At 33.9% G+C, this 13,767-nt stretch overlaps 1 protein-coding gene across 3 annotated transcripts in view; it reads left to right on the forward strand.

Moving 5' to 3' along the window:
- Positions 1-13,767, forward strand: part of IQCB1 (IQ motif containing B1) — a 44,359-nt gene that overhangs the window by 17,926 nt on the left and 12,666 nt on the right. For all 3 annotated transcript variants that reach the window (XM_056793520.1, XM_007493761.3, XM_016433494.2), the window contains one exon: positions 4,549-4,658. In XM_056793520.1, the coding sequence (XP_056649498.1) occupies positions 4,549-4,658 (110 nt within the window). The remainder of the gene's footprint in view (positions 1-4,548; positions 4,659-13,767) is intronic.

Genomic DNA, 13,767 nt, shown 5'->3' on the forward strand with positions numbered 1-13,767 from the left:
GTTCCTAGCTGCATTTATTATAACTTACACTTACTTTTCTAAAAATATTTTTAGGTTTTGAACTTAATTCACTAAAAGAAAATTCCCATATTTATATCGGAATAAGAAAAGAGAATTATAGATGAAATCATAAATCTATTTCATACTACTTTTTTTAAAGTATAAAAGTTCCAGACATTACTTTCAGAACTGTCCTTCATTCTGAATTTCCTTCTGTTCATTTTTTTTAAGTTTCAATAACCCCCTTTTTTGGGAGCCTTTGGACAGAGATTAGTATTGCTAACTCTTCTCAACCCACACACCAATTTAAAAAGTGATGAGAAAGAAAAAAATTCTTGTAGCAAATAAGCAAAAGGGATCACACAGTGATGTTGTGTAGTATATGGTGAAGCTTGACTAAATTCCTTGGTATTTGAATTGCTTCTTTTCTGAAGACTTGCAGTATTTTTTCATTGATGAGAAGGCTTGGATTTTGGTGTCACATTAAGTCACATTAAGACTTCTCCTTTCATGGTTTCTGTCACTAGACTAGACAATTGGTAGATTCTTTCTAATTTTTTTTTGTCCTCTGGTTCCAAGGGATCTGAACAGTTTATTTTCATGATTTCTTGAAATACAGTGTCCAGTCTTTTGAAAATATTCTTGGCTTTTGGGAAGAACAGTGATTCTTAAACTCTCTCTCCTTGTTCTGTTTTCTAGGACAGTCATTTTTTATATCGGATAATTTATACTTTCATTCTTTCATTTTTCAATCTTTTGACTTTATGTTAGTATTTCTTGCTTTCTTATGGAGTCACTGACTTGTTTGGCTTATTGTTATTTTCTGGAAATCTATTTCTTAGATAAGGCTTACTAGTTTTTCTTCTAAAGAATTTATTATCCTTTTGATTCTTCTCTTGTTTTTAATTCCTCTTTCATTTCTTCAAGTTATTTATATAGACTATGGGAAACCTACTTTTTCCTTTTAAGTCTTTGCTTGCAGCCCATAGGAAGTTGCTTATTTCTTTTTTAGGAATCTTTAGGCCTACAATAATTTTTGGTACTTGTTGGTGTTTTCTTTTTCTTTTCTTTTTTTTTAAATTCCTTACCTTCTGTCTTAGAATCAACACTATGTATTAGTTCCAAGTCAAAAGGTAAAGGCTAGGCAGTTAAGGCTAATAGGCCTTTCTTTGCTTAACATCATGAAAGAATTAAAAAAAAAACACCTAAAAAACTCCTTGCCTATGTTCTCTGACTAGTTAGATTCCTAATGGGACAAATATATATCATCTTCCTTTATTATTGTAGGCAGCTGGTAGCATAGTATATAAAGTACTGGGCCTGGAATCAGGAAAACCTCAGTTCAAATTTGACCTCATACATTTATTAGCTGTGTGACCCTTAGCAAACCATTTAATCTTTGCCTCAGTTTCTTCAATTGTAGAATGGGAATAATAATAGTACCTTCCTTTGAAGGGTGGTTGTGTAAGAATCAAAGGTTATAATATTTGTAAAAAACACTTAGCATAGTGCCTGGTACATAGTAGGCACTAGAAAAATGCTCATTTCCATCCCCTTTCCTTTCCCATATTAGTGTGCCTGTCAGTAAGTATTTATTAAGCTCCTATTGTATTACACTCCTAAATATTAAGCTCCTATGCCAAGCACCATAAAATGTAATAAGTCTATCTTTGTTTAGTCCCTCATGATTGCTCATTCATATTGATTTTGTTGGTGTTTGATCATTTCAGTTGTGTTTAACTCTCTGTGACTCTGTTTTGGAGTTTTCTTGGCAAAGATACTAGAATGGTTTGCTATCTCCTTCTCCAGCTCATTTTATAGATGAGAAAGCTGAGCCAAAAAGGATTAAGTGACCTGCCCAGAGTCACACAACTAGTTAAGCATCCAAGGCTGGATTTGAACTTGGGAAGATGAGTCTTCCTGATTCCAAGCCCAGTGCTCTATCCACTCCTCTATCTAGCTGCCCAAATATTAACCTAATGATTCCCTTTAATTCTTGAACTTCATTAAGTGTCTACAAAGCTCTAGTCTTTTCATCAGAAATACTTGCAAGTCTTAGAGTTCATTAAAGATCTGTTTTCTCATTGTAGCATTATACTTAGTTTTGCTGAGTAAATTATTCTTGGATATAAGCTTTATGTCCTTTGTCTTCTGGAATATCACATTCTGAGCTCTCCCCTTCATAATATTGACTGCCAAATTATGAACGATTCTGTCTGAAGTTGCTTGGTACTTTAATTCTTTTTTTCTGGCTACTTGCATTTTTTTTTACCTCAAAGCTCTAAATTTTGACTATAATGTTCTTTGGACTATATAAAGTTCATTTGGGAGTTTGATTCACGTAGGGACCAATGGTTTCTTTTTATTTCCACTTTGCCCCACTCTGGTTCAGACATCTGGACAGTTTTATTATATATGATATATTCTTTTTTTGGTCATGGCATTGAGGTAATCTAAGGAGTCTCAATTTTTTCTCCTTGATCTGTTTTCTAGGTTAGTTGTTTTTACTAGGAAATATCTTAAATTTTCTTTTATTTTGTTCAGTCTTTTGACTTCATTTTAATATTTCTTATTATCTCCTGGAGTCATCAACTTCCTTTTGCCCCATTCTAATTTTCAAGGAGTCTGTTTCTTGGATAAGACTTTATACCACTTCATTTAAGCTGTTAATTCTCTTTCTAATTATTTCTTCCATAGCTCTCTTCTTTTTCCATTTTTTCCTCCAATGCACTCATTTATTTTGCAAAATCATTTTAAACTCTTTTTAAAAAAAAACCTATTGCTGCACTGCTCCCAGAAGTTCTAGATGAACCAAGCTGTGATTTTCTTTAAGGTTTTGCCTATAGATGTTTTGGAGTCATCCTTTTCCAGTATTGTATCTTGAGTGTCCTTGTCACCATAATAACTCTTTTTGTTGTTGTTGTTTACTCATGCTTTCACTGTTGCTTCCTGACATTTAACTTTTTATTAGGGCCAGAATTGGACTTAGAGCCACATTGCTGCTGCTTGCTTCAATACTTGTAGTATACAGCTAAGGGTCTTTATTTCCCTGGACTACCAAAATGCTCTTCTACATCTTCACTGGATTTGTGGCCCAGTCTTAAGGTATAAATGACAGAGGTCTTGAGTGTCACCTGTAATAGATAATAATAAGGGACTGTATTTGGTTGTTAATAGATAACTAACAGATCAGGCAGTTATCTTCTTTTTTGCCTACCCTCCTTTCCCCCTGTTTCCTCCCTCTCTCAGCCTCCCTCTTCTTCAGCCTCTTCAGCTTCCCCTCTCCCCTTTCTCTTTTTATCTAAATTGCTCAGGGTGAGCTATGATGTTTCAAATGAAAATACTTTTTCTCTTCTTTATCTTAAGCAAGAGGTTTATTTGGGTAAGACAGGAAAAGATAGAGAATAGAGGTAAGAGGGTTGGAGATTTCCCTAACACTTCAGTAAACCTTAGGTTGGAGGATATTGGGATAGAGTTCAAATTGAGAGGAATGATTGATAGGTCTGGCAGTTCAGTCACTATCATAAATAGAACAAGTCAAAGAGATGTCTCTGGACTATTGTCCTTCCTTTTTCAATCTCCAAGAACAAGAGAACCACCTCTCCTTTCTGTCTTTCAAGGTTAAAAGACATAATCCTTCAGTTGGTCAGTTCCTTCTTTCAACTGCTTCTCCCGGTAACCTTCCAAATGGAACCTTCGTTTGATTGACAGGTTATCAGCCTCCGCCTCTGCCTTTTGCGTGCTTCCCAAGTCCTCTCTTCCACACACCTGGCCCTGTTTACTCCTTGTGCAGGGTCAGGTCACCTGTGTGTCAGGTATGGGTCATCTTCTTGCCTTGGGGTACTGCTGAGGCTAGGGCCTTCTTCAGACATTCCTGGTGAGACTCCATCCCAAGTTTGGCAGATCCTTCTCTCTTTCTCCCTATGTTGATCTGGGCTGGAGATAATACTCATTGTGATATTACTTGGATTTCCTAATCATAACTCAACTTAACATGCTATCTAGATCTTTGTGGAGAGCTTAATTGTACTTTTTGTCCTTCTCTGTCACCTTAACTGGTCTTTTGGGACTTGATGGAGCCTTTAGTCTGTTCATTATTACTCTTTCTTCCAGTCAATATTCAATATAAGATACTGCTGCAAAAATTTTCAAATGAATTAAAGTCACAAGGAGTCAACTATTAGACAACATTGGAATAAGCAGAATAGTAACATCCACCCAAGAGGACAGTAATATAGGTAGGGTTAATCAAGAAAAATATTTTGGGGGTAAGTTTTTGAAGTTGCCCTTTAGATTGCTGCTCATGCTGAATTAATTCCTTTAACTATTCTCTAACTACCTTTTGCAGAGCTTAATGTAGTGTAGGTTTAAGAGAGAAGTCTTCCTTACTATAATTGCTCTGAGCTCTGAGCAGCAATGCTCGACATAAAGCAGATGTTCTCTCCCCGCTTTCCTATTTGAGATGGACACTGCTTGTTAAGACTCATTTTTCAAGAACTGAAATGAAAATAAAATCCTTTAAATGTCTTTTCTGGCATTAAATTTCAGAAATTTTATCAAGCAGCTTGCAAGATCCAGGCTGCATGGAAGGGTTTCCAGACTAGAAAGAGAATGAAGAAACTTCCATATGCAGTGACTACTTTGCAGAGAAACTTCAGGTAAAAGCATATTAATAACAACAATATTAATAGTAACAGTAATAGCTGGCATTTTACATAGCACTTTAAGATTCTCAGAGTTCTTTACATATCTTGGAAATGAGCAATGAAGGTCAAACCATGAGTAGAGTCAACCATACCAGAAAAATATATAGATGAAACTGAAGTTTTTGTCATTTTTGAATCCTTTCTTTTGTTTTGTTGTGCCCACTTACTTTTATAGAACATTTATTGAGAATGACAACATCTACTAATTGTTTTTCTGGTGAAATGAAATACTTTGTAGCATTCAAGGAAGCATAACTAGAATGAATGGAATTAAAAGAATTTGAAAGATCATTGAAATAGATAGTGGTAGTCTCTTGGTGACCAAGAATGACTATTATCTTTCTTGAAATAGATATTAAAGGCATAAACTTACGAGTTCAGATAAGGTAGGTGGGGCAGTGGATAGTAGTAGACATGGAGTCAGGAAAACCTGAATTCAAATCCACTACTTACTATGTGACCCAGGGCAAGTCATTACCTACTTTTTGCCTCGGTTCCTTCATTGAAATATGAGCTGGAGAAAATGTTAAACCACTCTAGTATCTTTGCCAAGAAAACACCCAAAATGACTGAACAAGTGTGAAGTTGGAGTTGGAAGACAGAAAATTGCAAAAAGTTCCAAGTGAAAGAAGGAAGAATAGCTTAGTTGTCAGATCACAATTGAATATACTGCATTTTTTTTAAACCTTTACCCTCTGTCTTAGAGTTAATACTGTGTATTGGCTCCAAGGCAGAAGAATGGTAAGGGCTAGGCAATGGGGGTTAAGTGACTTGCCCAGGGTCACACTGCTAGGATGTGTTTGAGACCAGATTTGAACCTAGGATCTCCCATCTCTAGGCCTGGCTCTCAATCCACTCAGCCACTCAGCTGCCCCTGAAAATAGTGCATTTTGAAAAATGATTATGGCAGGCATAAGCTGCAAACATTTTGGGCAGGAACTGATACCAAAAAACAAGATGAGCCACAGGGTACTGGGGAGGAGGAGGTTGCAAATAAGAAGAAATAGGGAGAGATACTTTCTCAGAATCAATAGGAGTAAAGGCTAGGCAATGAAAGTTAAATGAATTGAACAGGGTCACACAGCTAGTATCTGAGGCTAAATCTGAATCCAAGGCCTATCCCTAAGCCTGACTGAGTCATCTCACTGCCTGCCATTTGCAGAAACTTATATAGGAGGCTGTGGTTGATTTTGTATAGTACCTGTGATACAAGCAGGTGATATAAAAAAAATGCTATCTTACATGCTTACCTAACATGATATAACTATTTAGTACTTTAATAGACCCAGCTATTCATTGAGCTTAATGCATTATTTCTGGAATTCTGATCCTTGATTTGAGGACTTTAAAATTTCTAAAAGTTCGGGGTTTTTTTGGTTTTTTTTAACCCCTTACCTTACTGTGGACTGGTTCTAAGGCAGAAGAGTGGTAAGGGCTACGCAATGGGGGTCAAGTGACTTGCCCATGGTCACAAAGCTGGGAAGTGTCTGAGGCCAAATTTGAACCCAGGACCTCCCATCTCTAGGCCTGGCTCTCAATCCACTGAGCTACCCAGCTGCCCCCAAGTTCGGTTTTTTGTAAGGAATGAAAAAGCACTAGGTGCTTGCTATGAGCTAAGATAGCTATGTTGAGTGAATTGTTGTCTCAACTTAATAAATAAACTTATGGTGTGAAAATTTTATTATATGTAATAATGCCAAATCTACATGACACACTAAAATTTTAATTCCTACCTTGAACTGACTCATGTTACCTGATTAAATGCTTAATTTGAAATAACCTTTTAGGTTTGAAGTAGTTTAAACTTTAATTCAACTTTAAAACTTTAGTTCAGATTTTTAATATTTAGAAATATACCAAATATTTAGTTTCCTATAACTTATTGGTTTTATCAGAGAAATTACTGATTTGACATTACTATAATTAAATAAGTTTAATGTTTATCTTCTCTTAAAAAAAAAAACCTTTGCAGTAGAAAAGATTTAAAAATGAAATTGTCTAAAATAATTTGACTACTAAAAAAAAGGTATAGAAACAGATCAAGACTATCAGTTATACTTAGAAAAGCCTTAATTTATCCATATCACAAAAATTTCTTTAAGAGGTCAGTTTTAAATTTATCCATTTCTTTTCAATGTATTTTGATTTTTACTTAAAGTAATAAATTTTAATTTTCACATTAGTGTAAGAAAACAAAATCACATATCAAACTACATTAGAAATGAGTACTTAGTGTTTATGGTTTGGCATTAAGTAATACATTGCCATAAGTGGCAATGTTTGGAAATTTTTTAATTTTAATTTTTAATTCTAAGTTTAATTTTGTTGTCTGCTTAAAAAATTACCATTGATTCTCAATCTTGTAAAAATGTTAATACTGTTTATTTAAGTTTGGAAAACATTTTATCATTCTAAACATACCAAAAATATCAATAAAATGTTCCAAGTATTAGGTACAGAATGTGTCTTAATTTCCATTACTGTACTGTCCCTTCAGTTTTTTGCATTTTTCTACAATCACAACCAAAAAACCATTTTTTGTGCCAGCTAAAACCCTACTCCCTTGCTGCACCTAAGAATGGCAGCAGATTGCTATTTCACTATATACAGAATAACAACTTCAAGCTAGATGGACAATCATTGTTTAGAGCTACTCTAACAGTGAAAACTTTGGGTCATGGCAGCTTATGAAAGATCAAAATTAGTTTTACTTAAGATGTCATAATTACAGATATTTATGAGAATTTGTTAAGTACATAAAAATACAACAATCCCCCATATACCTGTCTGTATGTGTATACTTACACAATGGTATATTTATATGGGTATATATATGTACATGCTCTGCTCCCCTCCAGATATAGAGTGTAAGTTTACAACTTGGGGTTTCCAACCAATACATAATTAGCACACACAAAAACCTGTAAGTTAAAAAAAAATGCTTTGTTACAGCAAAAAGCACAGAGAGAGGAAAATACTAAATTTGCTTTTCATTTTTAAAATGTTTGGAATTATGTGCAATTTGATACAGTTTCAATGTGCTCCTACACCTATATCCATTATTACATAAACCAAGCAAAATATCCAGAGCACCCACGTTCAAGTTTTGAAATTAAATGCTACAAATTTTATAGACACCATATCAATAAAGGTGATTCATTTAGTGTTTCCCTCACTCTATGTATGACATTTAGGACAAATATCATATAGTTTTATTCATCATCATCTTCTCCCACTAATTTTGAGGTAACCTCTTGAACTCAGGCAGATTTTCAGATTGAGACATAAGAAGGCAGGGACATGATGTATTTCCATGTATGAGACTCTAATGGGTCAGGCCTATATTTGCACATGGAGCTAGAGAGTGAATAATTCTCTGGCTGGTTTAGTGCCTAATACCTATAATTACTTCTATTTTCTAGTTAATTATAGTAAGAAGAAGAGCAAGACTTTTTAAAACTTGGACAAATTTCTGGTTTTATTATCTTCTTTGACCCTTCTAGCATCCTTACATGAATACAAATATACACATTTTTGAAGCATCAGAAAGAATCATTTAAAAATAGACTTTTAGAACAGTTCTGAAAAAATAAGTGAAAGATACTTCTGTAGTAGTATTCAGACCTTAACTTTATTTGGCACAGAAACTTATAGGTGAAACTTCCTCATCAGGAGCAATCAACAAATTATGCATCTGAAACTATTCTACTTTCAGTAACTCAAATCCACCAGCTGCATTTCTCAGTTATGATAAAATTAAAACAATAATGTTCCCTGGAGTTAATCTTCAAGTTTTGTCATATTTAAAGCAAAGGGTGAAATATTAAGCAAAAATCACCCTTCTGTATCAAATCATCAAATGATACAAAATCTTAAGGCAAGCTTAAGAACATGAAATCGTTTTCCTCAATTCTCAAATACTTGGAAGAAAAAGAATTATTAAAGAAAAATGTGGCAAAAAAACAAAGGAAATGAGAAGTATTAAAATTTATCGTAAAAAATTGGAATTTATCTCTTAGAAGATATTTAATTTATTGTGCTCTATTTTCATTCCTTATTTTTCTCTCTTATGCATTATTTTTACCATACAACTAATTTCTTTTTTTTATATATCCTTCTGATAATGTCTTTTACACAGGGTATATACATTTTAGTATTTGTGATAGGCCACAATCCATGTATATTTAACATGTACTTCTCTGTTGTTCTGTGGGTGACCCACAATTTTGAATCCTTGAAGACTATAATATTCCATGAATTATAACAATCACCAGCAAAATATTGATGCTCAAAAATGTGGGGCTTTGTTTCAGAGAGAAACTTGGGGTCATTGATAATGCTTCACAATTTCCCAAATAAAATAGTCTTTCTTACACAGCTTCCAGCAGCAGAGTTTAGAGTATCACTGATGCAGGCCTTAACAAATTTGTGGAGAGTAGAAAGACAAATGTTGTCAAGACAGTTAGATTCATTTCCAGCTTCTGATAGAAGGTGACTTAGAAACGGTAGATGCATTTTAGGAGATCCATTTTTATATGTATCCTCCACAAAGTTCTTTGATGCCTTATCATGTTTCTTTCTATTCCAGAAGCCTACCATAATTCTACCATAATTCAGGTCTTTATTACCTCTTACTTGAACTAATATAGTAGCCTTAATTTGTCTCTGCTTCTAACTTCTATCCAATCCATTCTTCAGACAGCTGTTGGATTAATATTCTTAAAGCTTGGTTCTGGACCATGTTAGTCCTCTTTTCAAGAAGCTTTCTTGGCTTTATATACACTTTGTTACCTCTAAGATCAAAGTACCTCTATTTGGCATTTAAAGACCTTCACGGTCTGGTTCCAATTTTTCTTTCCAAGCTGATTACACTTTCTACATTCTGGCTAAACTGACTCAATTGCTGTTCCTTCTTTATAACATTTCATCTTCCATTTCCATGACTCTCGTAGAATTTCCCCACATATTTTCTCCCTTGCCTCCCCTTTGTCTTCCCCAAGCCTTTTCCTCTTGCCCCCTCTGCTCCTTGGAATTACTATCTCTCCTCCTCAAGGCTCAACTTAAATACCACCTCCTTCAGAAGTCCTTTCCTCATTCCCCTAGTTTTTAGTCTTCCCTTGTTAATGTGTACATGCACATGTGTGTGTATGTATTCTGGGGATAGAAAGGTCAACTGGGAACCAAGAGGACCTGTGTTTAAGTCCCACTTTCAATACATACTATCCTTGTGACCCTAGGCAAGTCATTTGACCTCTTAGTGCTCTAGGAATTTCTTTTCTTTTTTTAAACCCTCACCTTCCATCTTGAAATCAATACTGTGTATGGGTTCCAAGGCAGAAGAGTGGTAAGGGCTAGGCAATGGGGGTCAAGTGACTTGCCCAGGATCACACAGCTGGGAAGTGTCTGAAGCCACATTTGAACCCAGGACCTCCTGTCTCTAGGCCTGGCTCTCAATCTACTGAGCTACCCAGCTGCCCCCTCTAGGAATTTCTGATGTTACATTTGATGTTACATTTCTGCATTGGTAGAGGGAGTTTCCCAATCTCGGATTTTAATTTCAAATTCAAATAATAGGTCAAGTCTTTTTCCTTATATGTATTTATTTTTCTATATACATGTGTCATTGGTTTTTTCTCTCTGGGAAGAGGCTATTTCATTTTTCATAGAATTTCATATTTCATGGTATATGAAATAACTCTTACATAGTAGGTATTTAATAAATGCTTGTTGAATTATATGTAGCATGATTTATAGTGTCCCTCATCATTCTCATTATACCACTTTGTATGCTCTTTAGCTTACAATGTTCTTCCTACAGTGTGCCAGAAATAACACAAAACTCTAGATGTTGTATGACCAGGGAAGAGGACAATGGGAACTACCACTTGGATACTGTCTCTTTCTGAAATGTCCTCTAAAACACAAGCTTTTTTGGCTGCCATCTCACATCACTGACTCATAATGAGTTTGCAGGCTAGTAAAAAGAAACACATATTCCTTCACAAAAACAGTCATCTAACAATTTCCCCCATCCTGTTTTTGTAAAGGTGATTGTTGAACCTTATATTTATCCCTATGAAATTTTTCCTCATTAGATTTAGTTTGACCTTCTCTCATCTCCAGGCCTGACTATCCACTGAGCCACCTGTAAATGCCCCTCTTGATAGAAATGTTAAATAGCTTACAGGCCATTTCAATAAGGTCTTTCAAAGTCAAAATTAATCTATTAGTGGCTATCCCTTAGTTATTCAACTGGCTCTAAATTGACCTAACTTAGACCACATCTTTCTGTCTCATCCATAAAGTTAACATGAGAGATTTCATTAAGTGCTTTTCTCAAATCCAAATATACTAAAGCCATCAGATTCTTCTGATCTATTATTATTAGTTTAATAACTATCAGAAAAAGGAAATGAAGTGAGTTTGGCATAACTATTTTGATGGAAATATGCTAGATCTTAAAGGCAAGTGCTTTCTTTTCTGTTTCAGTAAATTGTGTTAACTACCTTTTTCATCATAATCATTTTTGGCTATAATTCCTATCCCCAAAATTAAACTACCTCTTATAACACAGAAAATTGATATGTAAGAACAATTGATAAAGTGACTTTATCTGCCAATGTTTTTAACATTATGTCCTGATTCCCTTGCCTATGCCAAGAAAAAAGAATGTATTAGTTGTTTTCTAAAACTAAGAATTATTAGAGTAACTTTGAATTTCTTTTCCTTTTAGTACTTTTTCCATTATTGCAGCTATTGAATATATTGTTCTTTTTATTTCACTCTATATCAGTTAATGTAAATCTTTCCTTGTTTATTGAAATGATTCATTTTAATTATTAGTACACAGCAATATTCCATTACATTCACTTATCAAAGTTGGTTCAATCATTCCCAAGTTGATGGACACCCACTTTGTTTCTTGTTCTTTGCTATCACCATTTTTTTTACAAATATTCACTCACCATTCTTTTGCTAGTATATTTTAGAATTTAGCCAAGAATCAAAATCAGGTTTATAGTAATCAGTCTTATAGGCATGAGGTAGCACCTCAAAGTTTTAATTTGCATTTATCTAATGATTTAAAGTATTTTTCACATGACTATTGATAGCTTTTATCTCTTCAAAAATTCCTTGTTCATATCCTTTGACCATTTATCAATTGGGAAATGGTTCTTATATTTGTACATTTTAAATTATCTTGGTATATTGTATGAAATGTTAGTTTTTCTACCTAGTTTCTACAAGATTACTTTTCCAGTTTTTGTTGGATAATGAATTTCTGCCCTAAAAGCTAGGATCTTAGGTCCATCAAACAGTAGGATTCTGTACTAATTTTTTTTTTTATTGTGACCTTAATCTGTTTTAATGAGCAACCCCTTTGTTTGCTCAGTATTGAATTGTTTTGATGATTACAGGTTTGTAGCAGTTTAAGATCTGTTACATTTAACCCTTGCCTCCTTTCCCTTTTTAAAAAAATTGTCTCCCTTGATTTTTCTGACCTTTATTCTGCCAGATTATGTTTTTATTTTTTCTCACTGTAATTCAAAGTTATTTATTGGTAGTTTAGTTACTATGGCATTGAATAAGTAAATTAATTTAGGTTATATGGTCATTTTTATTATGATGACTTGACCTCTTTCTGAGTAATGAGTATTTCTTCACTTATTTAGATTTGTTTCTATTTGAAGAGTGTTTTGTAATTGTGTTCACATAATTCTTGTGTGTATCTTGACAGTTAGATGTTTGTGTTTTATACTGTCTATTATTTTAAATGGAATTTATCTTTCCATGTCTTCTGGTTGTATTTTTCTCATAATATATAGAAATGCTATTGATTAATGTGGGCTTATTTTATATCCTTCAACTTTGCTAAAGTCATTTAATGTCTCAATTAGTTTGTTTTTTAATTTTATTCTGGAGTTTCTGAGTATACCATCATATCACCTGCAAAAGGTATTCGTTTTCTTTCCTTATTGCTTATGCTTATTCCTTCAATTGCTTTTACTTGTCTTATTGTCATAGCTAGCATTTCATATAAAATACTGAATGATAATGGTAATAATGGTCCTTGCTTCATCCCAGTTTAATGGAAAGGCTTCTGGTTTATCCTCTTACACATAATTCCTACTCTTGGTTTTAAATAGATAACTACTTATGTTAAGGAAAGATCCCTCTTATTTCTTTCTTGGTAGTATTTTTCATAGGAATGAGTGTTCTATTTTGCCAAAAGCTTTTTCTGCTTCAATTGAAATAATTATATTATTTAGTTGTTGTTTTTGTTAATATGATCAATTATACTTTTGATTGTCCTAATAACCAGCCTTCCTGGTATATATCCAGCCTGGTCATAATGTATGATCTTTGTGTAAATTATTGCTATAGTATCCTTGCTGACAATTTATTTAAAATTTTTGCATTAATATTAATTGGGGAAATTGGTCTAAGAGATATTTCAGCAGTTTTCCTTTATTTCTTGAAATAACATGTCTAGGCTCTTCTTTTGTTTGTGAGTTTCAAGTAATCCACTGATTCTTAAATTCTCATTCCTCAAACTATTTTCAAGTCATTTGTTTTTCCTTGAGATATTTCATAATTTCTTCTACTTTTCCAGACTTTTGACTTCAGTTATTTCTTTGACCAATTCCAGTTTTCAAAAGAGCTACATAACTGCAAAGAATTATTGTTGGGCTTGTGTCCAGCCTGTATGTTTCTCTGATGCTTTGCTTGTATATGTTTTCAAGCCATTGTCTTCCTCTGTGTTTCAGTCTTGAATTTCCCTGTCATAGTAACAGTTTTTTTGGGTCAGGTTGTTTTTATTTATTCATTGTTCCAGGCTACTTCCTGATTTTGGACTTTATATTAGTGTTAAGTTCTGTTCACTTTTGAAGGGATGTCTGTCATGACCTGAGCTTCTGTTCTTTTATGTCTTTCTATATTACTCAGTCTTGGAGCCTGTACATTTTCAGTGCTTCTAAAGTGGTATGATCCAAGGAGAGGTCTGTTCTTTATCTGAGCAGAAGACTGCTATTGAACTTAATCACTGTTGGCCTGCTAGGAA

The sequence above is a fragment of the Monodelphis domestica genome, chromosome 4, assembly GCF_027887165.1.
Source record: "Monodelphis domestica isolate mMonDom1 chromosome 4, mMonDom1.pri, whole genome shotgun sequence".
Classification (NCBI taxonomy): domain Eukaryota; kingdom Metazoa; phylum Chordata; class Mammalia; order Didelphimorphia; family Didelphidae; genus Monodelphis; species Monodelphis domestica.